The following is a 16,341-nucleotide window of genomic DNA, read 5'->3' as shown; positions in this document are numbered from 1 at the left end:
TATAAACACTGTATTTGCAAGAAGAAAAACTAGCAGTGCTAATTACAACAAAAGATTTTTGCATGGAACAACAGGACCGATACCTCGTATTTATTCTCTCAAGTATACAGAGTGTATAGATAGCAAATTAAATCTATAAGGTAAACTGAAAAGAATGCAACCTACTGTAAAAATACACTGTGGAGCTGGGCCATCTGAAACCTTTGCTCCAAACGAACAGAAAGTTTATTTTGGCTCCAGAATGACTGTCTTTTATTCTATTCAAACTTTATAAATCCTGCTGTAATCCCTGAGGACCACCTGTAATCTTAATTTGCTATCTCTGATTTTGTGAGGTTTTGGTTATCATGTTGCCATTTAAACATTTTTTAAAAACTTTTTTTGGTTTTGCAAACTATGAAATACTCTGGGGACCCTTTAACATTAAAAAACCCCACAAGCATGCATACACGTACACTTTAAACATTTAAATACGTATTTGTATTGGCATCACATATATAAATCATTCAATTAGTTGCCATGGTGACAGGCTATATGTCACCATTAAGTTTCAACATTGCTTGATATTTTTCAAATTGGCTAAAAAAAATAGTAACAAGGTGTCAGGGAAACAATGTTTTGCTAGTAGATAAATGTTAATGGACTTACAGTTCCTGGCAGCTGTGGATGCAAAAATCTTTTGCTTTTGCTTTCATATCTACCTGGTACTAGTGTATTTCCACACCTACCACTCTAAAAATTTGTGCCTCACACTGTGAATAAACAGAAAGTGCCACTGGCATCCTTTCTTAACAACCACAATCCCATATACTTCCATTACTAATTTATCACTTGCTGCTTGTATGTACACTGAGAGCTTATGCAATGGACACAAATTCCTTGTGTGTCCAATCACACTTGGCCAATAAAGAATTCTATTCTATTCTACTGATAATTAAATTTCATTCTCACCATTAGAGGTATAATAGAAGATATTTGATTAAAAAAAAAATCAACTGTCTTGTTTATAATTGTCATTTTTTTTTCTTTAGAGGCTCTTTTTTTTTAACTGCAGTCACTTTTTAACCCATCTAAAGAATAAATTTGATTTTTAAGCAGTTCTCCTGCAGTTAAGGGTTATTAGGAGGTATACTTTTGCAAGAACTACACAAGACACATTTTACAAAACCTTTTACTACTTGGTTTCAGGAAGGTGCAAAAGATACTTTTGGGAAAATATTTTAATGTCTGCTTTCTTCCAATATTAATGATGCTATTATATTCATATAATTATACAATATTTATTTGATAATATTTTAATTTGTTGTTTATATTTTTATAAGCCAAATGGTGGCTTCTAAAAATTATAATGATGAATATGCTAAAAGACTTCAATAAGTTAAATCAATAGTAGAGAATAAAAACAAAAATTAGATTTATTATTTCTTTATTATTCTCATATTTACAGGTGAGATGTTTTGGTAGAGCATCCTTTTTTAATGGCATAGAAATCAGATTTGATTATTCTTTTCCCATTTGTTCAGTTTGGGTAAAATCAGAAAGGTTTTAGAATTAGAGATCAATTAAAGATCATTATGAAGAATTTTATTAATGGAGACTATCACATTCTTTATCTTGAAACACCACTATCAAAGGTGTCTACCATTAAGTGCTTATTTTGAATTTCTAAAGAAAATATTTTTCTCTCAGAAAGTTGCCTATTGATGAACCAGCAATAATTTTGTCTCGGAGTAACTTTTTGAAGTAACAGCAGACTATAAGACATACAGTATAAATGCATTTATTCCCTACCTGGACTGAGACAGCATTATATTTAGATCCAAACTTGCAAGAAGATTAGAAAATAATATATTGTAGTATTAAATATATGCTTCATTTTAACTGAAAGCAGTAACTCTTAACAGTGTTCTAATTTAATAATCTCTACTTAAGTTAACTAGGTAGCTTTTGCTACTTTTTATGTTTTATAGTTGAACTGGAATTTTAAAATTCAGTTATTTCAAGTAACACGATGAATTTGTGAATTACTTCTTTACTTACCGGCACATTTTGTCCTTGTTTTAAGTGCTGGTCCAGGAGATCCAGTACCCCCTTCACCTGGTCTAGTGAGCAATACACTAATTTCGTATTCTGTGTCAGGATCCAGGTGTCCAATTTTATACTTTGTTGAATCCACTGGTTGTATATCATACCAGCTTCCACTTGAGGTGCGATATTCTATTTGTCTCACAATGATGGGTCCATCTCCATTAATAGAATTGGCATTCAACTGTATCCATAAATAGGTTGCACCAACTGATGACAGTTGAGGAGGTGCAATGGGAACTGGAGGCTCTGAAACATAAATAATGAGTATATATGTATATGTAAAAAAACTGCATCTAATACAAAACTTTTCTATAGTTCTGACTTTTCTGCAAAAACTATTGTTACTATTTATTTTTTCTATTCAATATGCAAAAGAAGGGACTTGAACACTCTCTCTCTCTCTCTCTCTCTCTCCCTCTCCCTCCCTCCCTCCTTCCCTCCCTCCCTCCTTCCCTCCCCCCCTCTCTCCATAAAAGGCAAAAGATCAAAGGCAGTTCCCCACTTAAAATATAGGTAAGTTCATTTTACTTTTCAAATACACTATGTTTGATAAAGCTTTTGCTTTTGCATAATGTACTTTCCTTGGTAGACACAGTTCTAATTTTATATCACTTTTTAATTATAGTGCATAATATACAAGGACTATCTACTAACAATTTCCTTTTTTATGACCCTGAAGTCCTTATTTAGATAAAGTCGGGATGATTAGATGGAGTTGACTGTTAACTGGCTGGATACTCTTCCCTGACGCTTATGAAGAGTGCAGTAGATATTTTTTCTTTGTGTCCTAGGAGAGAAACTTCTGCTGCCTAGGATTGAACTCTCAACTTTCCGAGTGGGAAGCAAGCGTCTTCACTACTCAACCTCATTGCTCTGGACTATCTACTAACACTCAGACATTTAAAAACAGTGAGGTTTCTAGTTTTTTATAGCCATTAAAACAATGATTTAATTAGTTTTCAAGAAATCCTTACTAGGATTGAAGCCTTACTAGACTGAAGGTGAATTTCTCAGAATGCTTTCCTTTTCACTACATTTTACACAACATTTTAAATTTCATCATAGAGGAAACCCATGTGACAAACCCTTGTTTTCATTTCCTGTTAGCTTCCATGCTTACATTTCTCCATTGTGCTTTTTCCTTTAGTCACGTAACAGGCCTGTAATATCTCAGGTGTGCCATTACTAGTTTATTTTACTATATCATCCAATACCTTGGTTCAAGAATATTCATTTATAAACTCTCAGTTTTTAATTTTCCAGCTTGTCTTTATATTACTGATATTCTAGTATATTACTTGATATTGTGTTAAAAAGACTATCTTGTCTTAATTAAATTCAAAGTAACTAAAAACCAATTACTCCATTCCATAATCAACAAATAACATTTTACAAAATAACAAATATGAAATCTGTTCTCCTAAAATGACATCTAATAATTCCTTTCATTTCTGTGATTAACACTTCCTAATGGAGATAGATGAGCTCTTTATCACTCATCTCCAATTAATTTAGAAATGATCTATACTTTTTTTCCATCAAAGCCAGAACTCATAACATTTTTCAAATGTTCTTCTTCCTTTCCTGACAAAAACATGACCTCCACTAATTATACAACTCAGAGAACTGCATCTCTGCTTTGGCTCTGAGGAATATTCCTGTTAAGCAGATTTAAGATATTTCTGTAATTTTGCACATGAACTAGAACAGCCTGTGAAAGCAATACCTTAATTAAACTTTTCTCTAGGTTGGATTTTAATCCATATTAAGGAAGAATTAAGAATCTTAAAACCCTTATCCATTTTTTTTGAAGCTAGCATTGCTAAGCCCCTTATCCCTCAACTTGAAGCTTGTAATTTTACTGAAAATGAAGAGGAATGTGATAGCGCCTTTTCTGGCAAACAAATTTTATAGGCATAAACATTCATGAACTACAGCTCAGTTCATCAGATGCCAAAAGTGGCTTGACTGATATAGGCTTTAAACTCAGATGAGGCAGGGTGGGAAGAAGAGAAGACAGGATGGTTATGCAGGGTATCAACTAACAATTGTAATATGATACAAATCCATTTTCTGTTGTTTTTGTCTCCTATATCTATATAACTAACTTGTCTTCTCTTTCATCTCCCACCCCATCTTATTTCAACTTCAGACTCTTCAACCTTGAGGGTAACTCATAAACAAAGATGGGTTTTCACCAGTGGTGGGATTCAAATAATTTAACAACCGGTTCTCTGCCCGAATGATCTCTTCCAACAACCAGTTCACCCAACTGCTCAGAAAGTTAACAACTAGTTCTCCCAAAGTGGTGCGAACTGGCTGAATCCCACCACTAGTTTTCACCCAGTTTTCCAGAGATGGGAAGGAGAAAAACCCAGTCTTTCATGAAGTGAACGATCCAATGGCCTTTCCCAAGAGGAAAATTTGTGATAAGCAGCTCACTGCTGAGAGGAACGGAAGTCAGCAATCAGCAAACCAAACATGTTATCAAGTAAGGTCTATTGATTCCTAAAAGTGAAGAACATGATTGAACATGAGGAGTGAAGTTGATCCAACTAATCAAATCTACGGATAATTGTCCCTTTCTTGTTTCATTTTTGAACAAATTACACAGTCAAAAAGGTCCTGAAAAGAATATTGAGAGACTATGAGGAGCTAGGAAGAAAAGAAAAAGTATTTAAATACAGATGGTGCTTTCATCCATGCTTCTGACTGAATTTCATTGCCCAAGGAAGGAATGGAGGATTGTGGAGCTAAATGGCTGGTTCAAGGAATGGTATCACTGAGAAAATTTTGGATTCCCTAGTCTGATTCCTATCTAGAAAAAAAGACTCTGGTAAGAGATGGGCTGCAACTCACAAAGACTGAATTATACTGCTGTAAAACATCTTGATTAATTTGTCTACAAGAATTTTAAAATACATTAGGCAGGAAAAGATGTCAATATCATGGCCGTACTCCAAGCTTAAGTTTGAAGTCTGTAAATCATACAACAAAAAGGGAAAGGCAATAAGGCATATTGAAAAATATACCAGGAGATTCTGTAAGAAAACGTAAGAAAAGTAGTACTAAAGAAGTCAGATACCTGTACATCAATGCTCAAAGTATGCTCAGAATGCTGAGAATGATCAATGCTCAGAAAAAAGCAGGGAGAACTTGAAGTCCCAGTATGAGGATGGCAAATATGACTTTGTTAGTATTACTAAAGCCTGGTGGAAGAGAATGTATCAGAATATAATACAGAGGTCGACCTGAAGGCTCCTCATCTGCAGGGTGCTTCAGGGCTTAGTCCTCTCTCCCCTTCATCTACATGAAACCGCTGGGTGAAATCATCCGACAATATGGGGTGGGATATCAGCAATATGTTGATGATACCCAGCTGTATATCTCTACCCCTCGTCAGTTCAGTGAGGAGGTGGATGTGATGTGCTGGTGCCTGGAAGCTGTGAGGATCTGGATGGGAGTCAACAGGCTCAGACTTGACCCAGACAAGACCGAATGGCTCTGGGTATTGCCCCCTAAAGACTATGTCTATTGTCCATCCTTGGTTCTGAAGGGGAGAAAGTGCCCCCCTCAGAATGGGCTTGCAATTTGGGTGTCCTCCTAGACTCACAGCTGAGATTGGAACAACATCTGACGGCTGTAGCTAGAGGGACCTTTGTACAGATTCGTCTGGTGCACCAATTGCGACCCTACCTGGATCAGGAGGCTTTCCTCACAGTCACTCATGCCCATGTCACCTCACTGTTGGACTATTGCAACGCGCTCTACTTGGGGCTACCCTTGAAAAGTGTTCAGAGACTACAGTTGGTCCAGAATGCAGCTGCACAGGCTATTATGGGTGTACCTAGATACACCCACATTACACCAATTCTCCGCGAGCTGCACTGGCTCCCTATCGGTCTCTGGGCGCAATTCAAGATGTTGGTTATTACCTTTAAAGCCCTACATGTCTCAGGGCCAGGCTATCTTCGAGACCGCCTTCTACCGCATAGCTCCCAACGACCAGTAAGATCCCACAGAGTCGGTCTCCTCCAGGTCCCGTCAGCTAAACAATGTCGGCTGGTGAGCCCGCAGGGGAGGGCTTTCTCTGTGGCTGCCCTGGCTCTCTGGAACCAATTACCCCCTGAGGTCTGGACTGCCCCCACCCTACTGGACTTCCGGAAAGCGGTGAAGACCTGGCTCTTCCGGCAGGCCGTTGATCTCGCTATGGTGATCTTGCGAGACCCGGCCACGAATTGGAATGTATGGGTTTTAATGTTTTCTTTTTAACTTTTGTATGGGATATTGTTCGTATTGTTTTATTCTTTGTTGTTAGCTGCCCAGAGTCCCTCGGGAGTTGCGGCAGCATAAAAATGCGACAATAAATAAATAAATAAATAATAATAAATGAGGGGGTTACAACCGGGTAGCAGAAACAGCCAGCGAGTGCACACACACAAACGCATGCATCCTCACTTGTGCAAGCAGCGGACAAGTATGAACGCCCTCCATTTGCATGACCGTCAGGTACACGTGCACACTGCTAGCACAAATGGAGCTGCATGCACTTGCATATTTGTTGGCCGCTCAAGCAGAACCATTCCTCCCCCCTCCCCCACCAAAACATTGGAAACATTGGAGAACTCTGGCTTAGAATGAGCTAAAGCTTGCAATGAATTCCAAAAATAACTCCTAAATAGGATCTTTGACCATATACTGGGCAAGAGGAGAAGAGTTGAAGAAATGTTTGATTCACTAGTTAGAAAAGTCAAAAGGATGGTGATGGGACAGCATGGTGAAGATTGGAGACAAACTAACATTGTTACAATCCTTAAAAGGGGAAGAGATTAGACCCAGGAAACTACAGACCAATTAACTTACATTAATACTTGGGAAATTTTTAGAAAAGATTTATCAAACAGTGGGTTTGCAAGCACATAGAAAGAACAAGGTGGTTACTAGAAGCTACCATGCAGTTGTTAAAAACTATTCATATTATTGCTAACACTATCATATAGTCCATAGTACCTGAGGGTAGGACATAATCCAGTGGGTGGAAGCTTTATAAAATTTTACAGAGTAAGATCCAAACTCAAAATAACAGGCAACCAAGAGAGCCAATACTTCCTGGAGTTGAAAATAGCTTCACTGGCTATTTTCAAACAAAGGTTAGACAACCATCTGTTTGGATGGCATAAACATTCCTGCACTAGATAGGGAATTGAATTAGAGACCCACCAAAGTCCCTTTCAACCTTATGATCCTAATGACTTCCTAGTGACAATTCGAATATTCTGACTATTGCTCTTCTTCTTTCCTACTAAAAACAACAGTTAATGAATCTAGTATAGCTGTGTATGACATATCCCGCAACTGAATAAGCATATAATTATTAAATAATAGCACAAAGGTGATAAGTGTCATAGAAAAAAATAATACAGGTACAGATATATTTCATACTTTAGTTACTTTTACTTACCGGATAAAAATGACAAATCTTTCAATTCTTTAAAATGCCTACATAATTTTTCTTAATTATTTTATTTAATCAACAGACACTCATTATTAGTATGTGATGCTAAACTAGCTTAAACATTTTAATATTTATTAATTCACTGTCATTTCAAAGACAGTTACTCCATTGTTCATAATCCAGAGCTTTGTGCAGAATCTGTGCAATTTAAATAGCTAAGGCTTAACTCGAAATGATTTAGGTTCATTTAAAATCATTAGTGTGTTTCTTCAACCAAAACACAAAATAGAGCATCCTGAGGCATTTATGTAGTCATGCTGAAACAACAGTTAATTATGTTCTGATTTCAAGTGCTGGTAAGGATTGCTGAACTGCCATTCAAAATTCATATTCAGGGCTGAGGCTACCAAGGTTAGTACTTAAACCAATTTATTTTAGGCCATACAAGTATTTTAACAGACTTTGTTTTTAAAAGTATTGTATCCCTGAGGATACTTTATATGAGTACTTGATGTGCTCAGAACACCAAAACCCACCATTTTAGCTACTATAATATGTAAAGTAATACATCTGCCTATCCCAGGTTCTTGGGAAGACTCGATAGGTGAACAAAAAGGCCAAATCCATTCAGAACACCTGGCTGACTGCAATGAACAACAACAATAACAACAACATTTTTAGCTGAAACTACCTCATTTAAATTCTATGGAACTAACTCACAATAGATTTAAATGCAATAGATTTAAAATCAAAAAGTTATTTCTGCAATGATACCTCTGCTCCTGCCATTAGGCAAAACGAGAAAGTCACCATTATGCTTGTTTTTGCTTTGGAATGTCAGAAAAGGAGCAGCAAATTAGCTATTTCCTAATAGAAATTTCTGCTTCAGGAACTAAACTATTAGCTTTTTATGTTCTTATAGTTGGGGGCGGGGGGGGGGGGAGGGGCGGCAGGTGAGGCCTTCCAAGTGTTTGCAACTCTAATGGTGAATCAGAGATTATCCTTTTGTACTATAGTTTAAACATTGATCATACTTCTGTGAAAAGGGTTCTACAAGAAGATGAGTAAGGACAGCTATTCCTGAATGGCCACAATGTGAGGATTACTTGAAAATTACATGGTAGATCATTCAAATAATGAGTCATAGAAACCAGTCCCTTCTATGTTTTTGGTATAAAGATATAAGAAGAATGTTTGTCAGGTGTGCATGAATGAGTCACTAGAAGTAGAAAACCATTAAAAGATCCTATACATGGCAATCATATCAGAAAAAAAAGCCCTGTAAATTTTACTACTGTAAACAAATAATGTGGTTGGACCAAAGACACAGCTAATCTTATTTATGATATTTACTGAGAGGCTATATAGGCTATTTGTGCAATCGATCTACCAGTTGAATTCAACACATTTGGAGGGCATCCAAGTTGAGGGAATTTTGTTTAATTTATCTGGCAGGATACAATATACCAGTCAAATAAATAATAATAAAATAAAAGTAAATTCTAATTTTAATACAGGTTATTAATAATAAATTAGTAAATTAAAATTAGAATTTACTTTAATAATAAATAAACAGAAGAACAAAGAAATCTTTCGGTGTCCAGAAAAACAACGTGCTTTGTCAAAAGTATTTTTTGGGTTGTCGTCTTGCAAAATACAAAAATGTTCTCAACACACACTATTTTCAAATTAATACTAGAAAACATTAAATATATTATCCAGAAGTCAAATGTTCATACTGCATTCTTTCAACAGAAACACTGGAAATACACGAGGAAGCTTTTCCAGCACAATTAATATTATTTAGGATTCCTACCAAAATTAGTCAGATTTAAATTCACATGACTAAGCTTCTTGCACTCTAACTTAGTCTGAATCCTGAACTGAATTGTTAACAGAATCTGACAATGATCTTGGAAGATGGAGGAGCGGTGGGTTGAAGTAAAGTGGAAGTAGAAGAAATGCTGCCTACAGAACAATCAGATAAAAAGGAAAGGAGAAACAGAGAAAGAAACTTAGAAGGAATTCTAAAAGAGATGGCAAGAGATTTGTACTTTCAGACTAGCCAGATTCTGTCAATGTTGCCTTATAATAAAGTAGAATTAGTTCATCTTGTTGGTTTCTATCTGGTCTACTCGGGAGGAAAGTATGAATCTTCTGCTACCTTTTTTACTGCCTGATTAGTTAGGGTGGTTTCTTTCTCTGCCAGTTGCAGGCTGATCCCTCTTTTATCTGAATCTTACTTAGGCAGCATGTATCTCCTCTCGTCCTATTCCAAAATCATTCTCACATTCTATTACATAAATATGCCAAAATTACTCAAAACAGTATTCCCAATTTAAATTTTATAGCGACAGAACTATTCCCAACCATATTATAGATGCAATACTTTTCAGGAAAATGCTGTGTTGTCTTTCACTCAAAATAAATCATTTGTTCCTATGTTATTAATAAATAAATGGTAATCAACAAGATAATTTAGAAGAATAGGAATAGAGAGTGTGAATATGTAGATACATATTTATTTGTATCCAGAAACAAAATTTTAAAGACCAAGACAGACAGAATGCTAGTATGTTCATCAATTTACATCTCTAATTTTGTGAAACATTATCTTTAAGCTTGCCAGTTTTCAAATTGGTATTTTCGTCACTTTTACGTTCTACTATCTGTTCTTCAGGTGTATTCCATGTTACTCAGTGTGTGACATCTTTCCTTTTAACATTAAGAAATCAAAACCATATATACTAAACATAGTTTCCTCCCATCCTTTATTTAAACATTAGACAAAATGCTTTGTATTTCTGACACCACTAGATTTACTATATATGACCTCAAAAAATAATTCAAACTTTTATAATCTGGAATTTCCTTGGGCAGCTTTATTCTATTTCCAAACTAATCTCTGTTGCAGCTGACCAATATTAGAAAAGGATCTACATAGTGCACAGATAAAATGCTAATTTAGTCCCCATTTAATCTACATTTTTGCTACATCTGATTTCTTTTATGTTAACCTGTAGAAATATAGACACTACATGCTCATTTTTTGGCAATTGTGTGCTTTATAATAAATGGATTACATGTTCTGACTTTTTTAAAACTCCACGATAGATTATAGGTAGCAACATTATGTAACTAAAATGGTCAACCTGTTAAAGAATAAACTTTCTTCACTGTCTCCTATCACAATCAAGATTAATATTAAATTGAAAGTATTTTTAGGATTAATTTATTTTATATAATTTACCTTATATAATTTTTTAGAATTAATTTACCTTATATTAATTTTAGGATTAATTTACCTTATGTACCTTATATCAATTAGTCACTGTAGAAAAAATATGAAAATACAAATTTTCATATGTAATCATATTACATATGGATTATAGTATGCTTTATTTTCTAGCTTCTAGGTGAATCAGTTCTGGTTCCGTGACATTCCAGGAACAAACTGCTTTTAGCATAAGCAGCTAAATGAACTGGACTGGACTGGGATTAGGATTAGGATTAGGATTAGGATTAGGATTAGGATTAGGATTAGGATTAGGATTAGGATTAGGACTAGGACTAGGACTAGGACTAGATTAATAGAAATAAACTACAGATTGTTTTTCCCGGGATATACTTTCTATGATATAGAAACTGAAATTCATGGCTTGTTTTACCATAGAAACTAAACATTATAATTTCTGACTCTGGCTAACAAGTCAGAGTCACCAATTATGGTAAACAATGTGTTTTGTTTAGCTGCTTCTGCCAGCAGCAAAAGTCACACAGAAAAGTCAAACTTGCATCTTCTCTTCCTTTTTCCTTTGTTTGGCAGGAGGCAAAAACAACAACAACCCCACTTTCATTTTTAATTAATATTAAATCAAAATTGAGACTGACATCTTAATTTATGATTATGAAATAAGACGGTCTCATAAGGCGTTTATATCTAGTTTGTTGACCAGTTCTGTTTGACCTAATCAGACATCATTCTGCATTAGGACTTAATAAAAAATTCTGGCTGGTTTAAAAATGAAAGCCCTAATCTTCTTGAAGGAATGCAAAAAGTCAGAAAGGAAATTAAAGGTTTTTTTAAAAATTCATATGTTTAGTGCTAAATTAAGGTCTGGAATTATGGTTGAAAAAACCCATGTATGCCATCATTTTCTTTATATAAATGCCTACGAATACGAAAACATTTATGCATGATAAATCCCAAAAATGCAGCAAAAATACTAACATTATTCTTATTTCTGTGGCTTAACCATTCAATACTAACCAGAAAGCCTGAAGGGGAACTCAGAAAAGTGTGCTGAGTTTACTGATGATAATAATAAATTAAAACCACATGCTTCATTGAAATAAGCAATTTTTGGTGAAACGTAATTAAAGAAATGTAAATACTGTGTAATTGTTTATCAGTAACCAGGTAAATGAGCTTAAAGACTTCATAATGATGTTAGTTAAATGTAATCTGTTCCAAGGTTAGTACACTGTTTAAATAGGCTTTTTAGGTCACACGGAATGATCTGCATGTGGTCTCATAAAAGCTAAAGCACAAGCAACAGGGATTACCATAATTACTTCATCAAACTACAAGTAGCTAATGGGATTATACCCTAAGGGTAAGCAATTATTCCCTGCATACAGAATAAATGTGCTGAGAGAGGTGGAAAAGAGCAAATATTATAGCAATAGGATAAATAGGTCCAACATCGCGGAGTGAAGACCAATGGAAGTAAATTGCTATAACTTCAAAGAATCTGAGTTTCTTTGCCTCTTCCTCTGCTATAATTTTTGTAGATCACTCACTCCCTTTTCCTCTTACACAAACACACATGCACACACACATAATACATACACCACACACATATATACAGATACGTAGACACATACATATTCATCATAATATTCCTTTTGGATAAATCAATGCTATACAAAGCACAGGAAAGGAATAAGAAACGGCAAGGCAAAGGTAGATAAGGAAACATACTTCAAAATAGTTTACATGCAAACAGTTTACTGTAATTCTGTACCAGTCTACCTTTGCAAAATATCCATGCTTCCACCTTCTACACACAGTATACTGCTTTGTAAATTGCTTTTTGTTCTTTCAATTTCTCATTTCTATCTTTTGCATGATCATATCAACAATGAAGGTCAACAATTCTCTTGATTTTTCCCTTCATCTACATTCCTTAACTTTGTCTTCATGCCAAATCACCTGAACATATCACATGTGGACTGATTTCTCAGTATTATTTTCCTGAAAAAACTGCTAGTGCAGTAAAGACCAGAATTGGGACCAGAATTTTTATTGCTAAGCAATAAGGTTGTAAAGTGCAATGTCACATAACCGCAATGCTTAGATTCAGCAATCCCATCACTTCCCATTGCTGTTGTTAACAGAAAATTGGGGGTTGCTATGTGAGTACCCACCTGAAGCTATACCAGTCTGTGCTTGGTCTCACCAAACTCCATGCCTCAGTAAAGTAAGGGTCTTCTCTTTAACTCCTCCTACTCACCTATCTTTCCCATGTCTTTCCCCTATTGTCCGCCCTATATACTGCCTTGTGGAGCAGCAAGGACTCCCAGAACCATGCAGCTCTGGGACTGCTTGCCATGCTGCAGCTCAGGCTTCTTGGCACACTGCAATATTGGAGTTGTAAGAAATCTGAGCCACAACACAGTGTGAAACTACCAACCAGAACCATGGCACAAGCCACTGATTTAACAAATTCTAGCTGCTTCAAGAGTCAAAGCTGCTTACCCAAGGACCGCAGGCCAGCTGCCCTCACTGCCCTGCACTCCAACACCCCAGCTGACCTTTTAGTATCTTCTTACTCCTGCTGCTGCTAAGGCATGCCCACCTTGGCCCTTCATAAAGCAGCTGGTAGCCACATTATCTTCCCCAGGTCTCACAAGGACAGCCTTGGGCTTGCTGTTCTCTAAACAGTGAGGCCCATTCTCACAATGCTTCAGAAAACCTCAGAAACTTTTTAAATGCTTTCAAAGGATCATGAAAATGGGGCACACTATTTGGTGCAGTTTTGAGAAGGGGCCTGGCATGGCCAGTAGCATGCCACAGATGCACTTTATCAACAACAGAAGGAAGGCAGGAAAAGTCAGCTGGGCACGGATGGGTTCAGCAGGCATACAGAATACATAGCAGTGGAAACAACTGAGGCTTTGCACTGTGATGCTGGGGTGGGTGGCTGGCCATGCTGGGGTTGGCATTTCTCAGTGGCAGCAGTGGTGCTTAGGCTGAAGTAGAGGCCTGTGAGGAATGGCAGCTGGCTGATATGGCTTAAGGTCCCAGGTTCCTATTTCAGCCCCAATCCTGCAACTGCCACCAAAGAGTGTTGCTAGATAGGGTGATTAAAAGAATATAGGAGTTCGAAATAGGTAGGTGGAAAGAGCAGGTGTGGTCATAAATGGAGGCAGGCTACCAAGCGTTTGAATTTGGTCACATGGCTGTGGATGTGCCAAAAAGGCCATAACTTCTGCAGCTAGACATAAGTCACTTTGTTCAGCACTTTCATAACTTTTGAATGATCACTGAACAAATGGTCATAAATCAAGGACTACCTGTATAACAAAGCAGGCAAAAACATGCTGTTGTACACAACCCTTTTTGTTTATTCACTTAGTTTCCTACATGTGGTAACTTGTAAACAAATAGATTAATCTACTTGCTCTAAACCTTCCCTACTGATGTATATCATTAATTCATTTTTCCCTGCCTAAAACACAAGTACCTTGTGATTGATACATTAATTTTCTAAGTCACATTCTTTGTTGCATTATACAATTTGTATAACATTTCTTGTAAATTAGTTGGGTCCTCAATCCTTACCCTGCATATTAGTATGCACAATCTGCCCAGTAAAGTATATGCAAATTGATAACCTCAACCGATAAATCTCTACTATCATCTTATATTAGCATCAAGCCTAGAGTTGGTCATTTTAATTAAATAGATTGCAATGTCACCAATGGAAACAATTTGTTTAACATGAAAATTTTTCAGGAATTTGGTCTCTATCCTTTTCATTTGTATGTGAATCCTGAAATACCTTTAATGATCAGTTCTGCATAATTTGATACTCCAATTCCTCCTTCTGTGCGAATCATGCAGCGGTAATTGCCAGCATCCCGTTTAGTAGCATTCACCACACTAAAAGAAGCTACAAATCGACGATCATTAAAAATTTTCATGTCCTTCAAAGGTGCATCCCGTACAAGCAATCCCTAATGAGAAACAAATACAACAATTTATTTTAATATATACTTCATTTGTAAGTATTTTATAATAAATATTAAGATTAATGTTGGCATGTAAATAAGCATATGCATATTTTTGTCATCCTGTTCCCCACCCCCCCTCTTAAGCCTGCTGTGTTGCTTAGCATGACAAGGTCATGGTGTTCCTGGGAGGGATTAGTGAAAACTGTTGGAAGTGTATGCCAAAAGTATATACTGCCAAGGTCACCCAAAGCATGAAGCTCTTCCCAGCTGCCCAGCTAAAGCAAACAAGCACCTATATTGGGCAGCAGAGATCTAGAAAGATAGCAGAGGCAGATAATCGCCTTAGTGACAATGGCAAAGGCATCAATTTATGCTGTACAAGAGAAGGCAACGGTAAACCACTAATGTATTTTTACCAAGAAAACCACATGAATAGAAAATATAAAATGACTGATGTTGTATGAAGGAAGATGGGCCCCTCAGTTCAGAACATAGTACTGAGAAAGAACAAATCTTTCATAAAACTAATAGTTTAAGACATGGCTAGATAAAGCCTTTGGAATGTCTAATATTGTCATACAAGAAAAGAAAAACTGAAGCTGAAAAGATAGAATCAACGCAGGAACATGGAACATTAAAAAGCAGGAACATGGGAAAGCTCAACACCCTGAAAGATGAAATGAAACTACTACAAATTGACATTTTAGGCATCGATGAATTGAGATGTACTGGGATTGAACAATTTCCTCTAGAAATTGTTTATTACTCAGGAAATGAAAAACATAGAAGAGATTGTGTTGCTTTTATAGTTAGTAAGGGTACAAGAATAGCATTTGGTTACAGTGCAATCAATGACCGAGTAATATTGATTAGACTTCATGGAAATATGACGATCCTTTAGATTTATGTTCCAACCACTGATACAGAAAAGGAGGTTGATGAGTTTTATGATCAAATTCAATTTGAAATCAACAGAACATGTAAGCAAGATGCATATCTACCCTTTTAAAGAGACTGTTGAGCATCCTGGATTTTTAGAAAATGCAAGTTAACTTTTGTAATGCACTTATTTATATATATACACACACAAAAATAGTTTTCTAGCTTTGTATAATTTTCTTTACAAATTAGGATCTATATTTTAGAGGATAAAAGACATATCATTATCAGTATTGTTTTAAATATGGTTTTCTATATTTATTATATGGGGAAAAAATACAGGGGAAAAATATGGGGAAAACCAATATAGGGAGTGTTGGAAAAGACAGAAACATTTAAGTGTAGAATGGTGATTCCTTATGTTTTACCTGTTTCAGCAAAGTTTTTCTTCCAAAGAAAATATATTTAAGTCTACCAAATGTATGCACCTATTTTATTTTTATATATTGTACTACTTTTAAATGCTTGATCTATAAAAAAATTCATATATCAGCAAGTGATACCAAATAAGCAGGCAAATAAACAAAAAAACCTAAAAACACACCTCATAGCAAAACAGTATGGTGCATACAGCAGTTTTCCTTAATGCTGTCTCCAGTTGTAAGCTCTACATTTTATGT

The 16,341-nt window shown here is 35.9% G+C and overlaps 1 protein-coding gene across 3 annotated transcripts in view; it reads right to left on the bottom strand.

The window, feature by feature from the left end:
• Positions 1-16,341, bottom strand: part of PTPRM (protein tyrosine phosphatase receptor type M) — a 480,156-nt gene that overhangs the window by 249,316 nt on the left and 214,499 nt on the right. For all 3 annotated transcript variants that reach the window (XM_070940620.1, XM_070940621.1, XM_070940622.1), the window contains exons 6-7: positions 14,611-14,785; positions 2,041-2,334 (exon numbers count right to left, since the gene is read on the bottom strand). In XM_070940620.1, the coding sequence (XP_070796721.1) occupies positions 2,041-2,334; positions 14,611-14,785 (469 nt within the window). The remainder of the gene's footprint in view (positions 1-2,040; positions 2,335-14,610; positions 14,786-16,341) is intronic.

Source organism: Pituophis catenifer, unplaced genomic scaffold (genome assembly GCF_029215685.1).
Source record: "Pituophis catenifer annectens isolate HBS135680 unplaced genomic scaffold, rPitCat1.0.hap2 SCAF_3, whole genome shotgun sequence".
Lineage (NCBI taxonomy): Eukaryota > Metazoa > Chordata > Lepidosauria > Squamata > Colubridae > Pituophis > Pituophis catenifer.
Note: the sequence above shows the minus strand (reverse complement) of the source record. Positions and strands in the feature narration are given on the sequence as shown.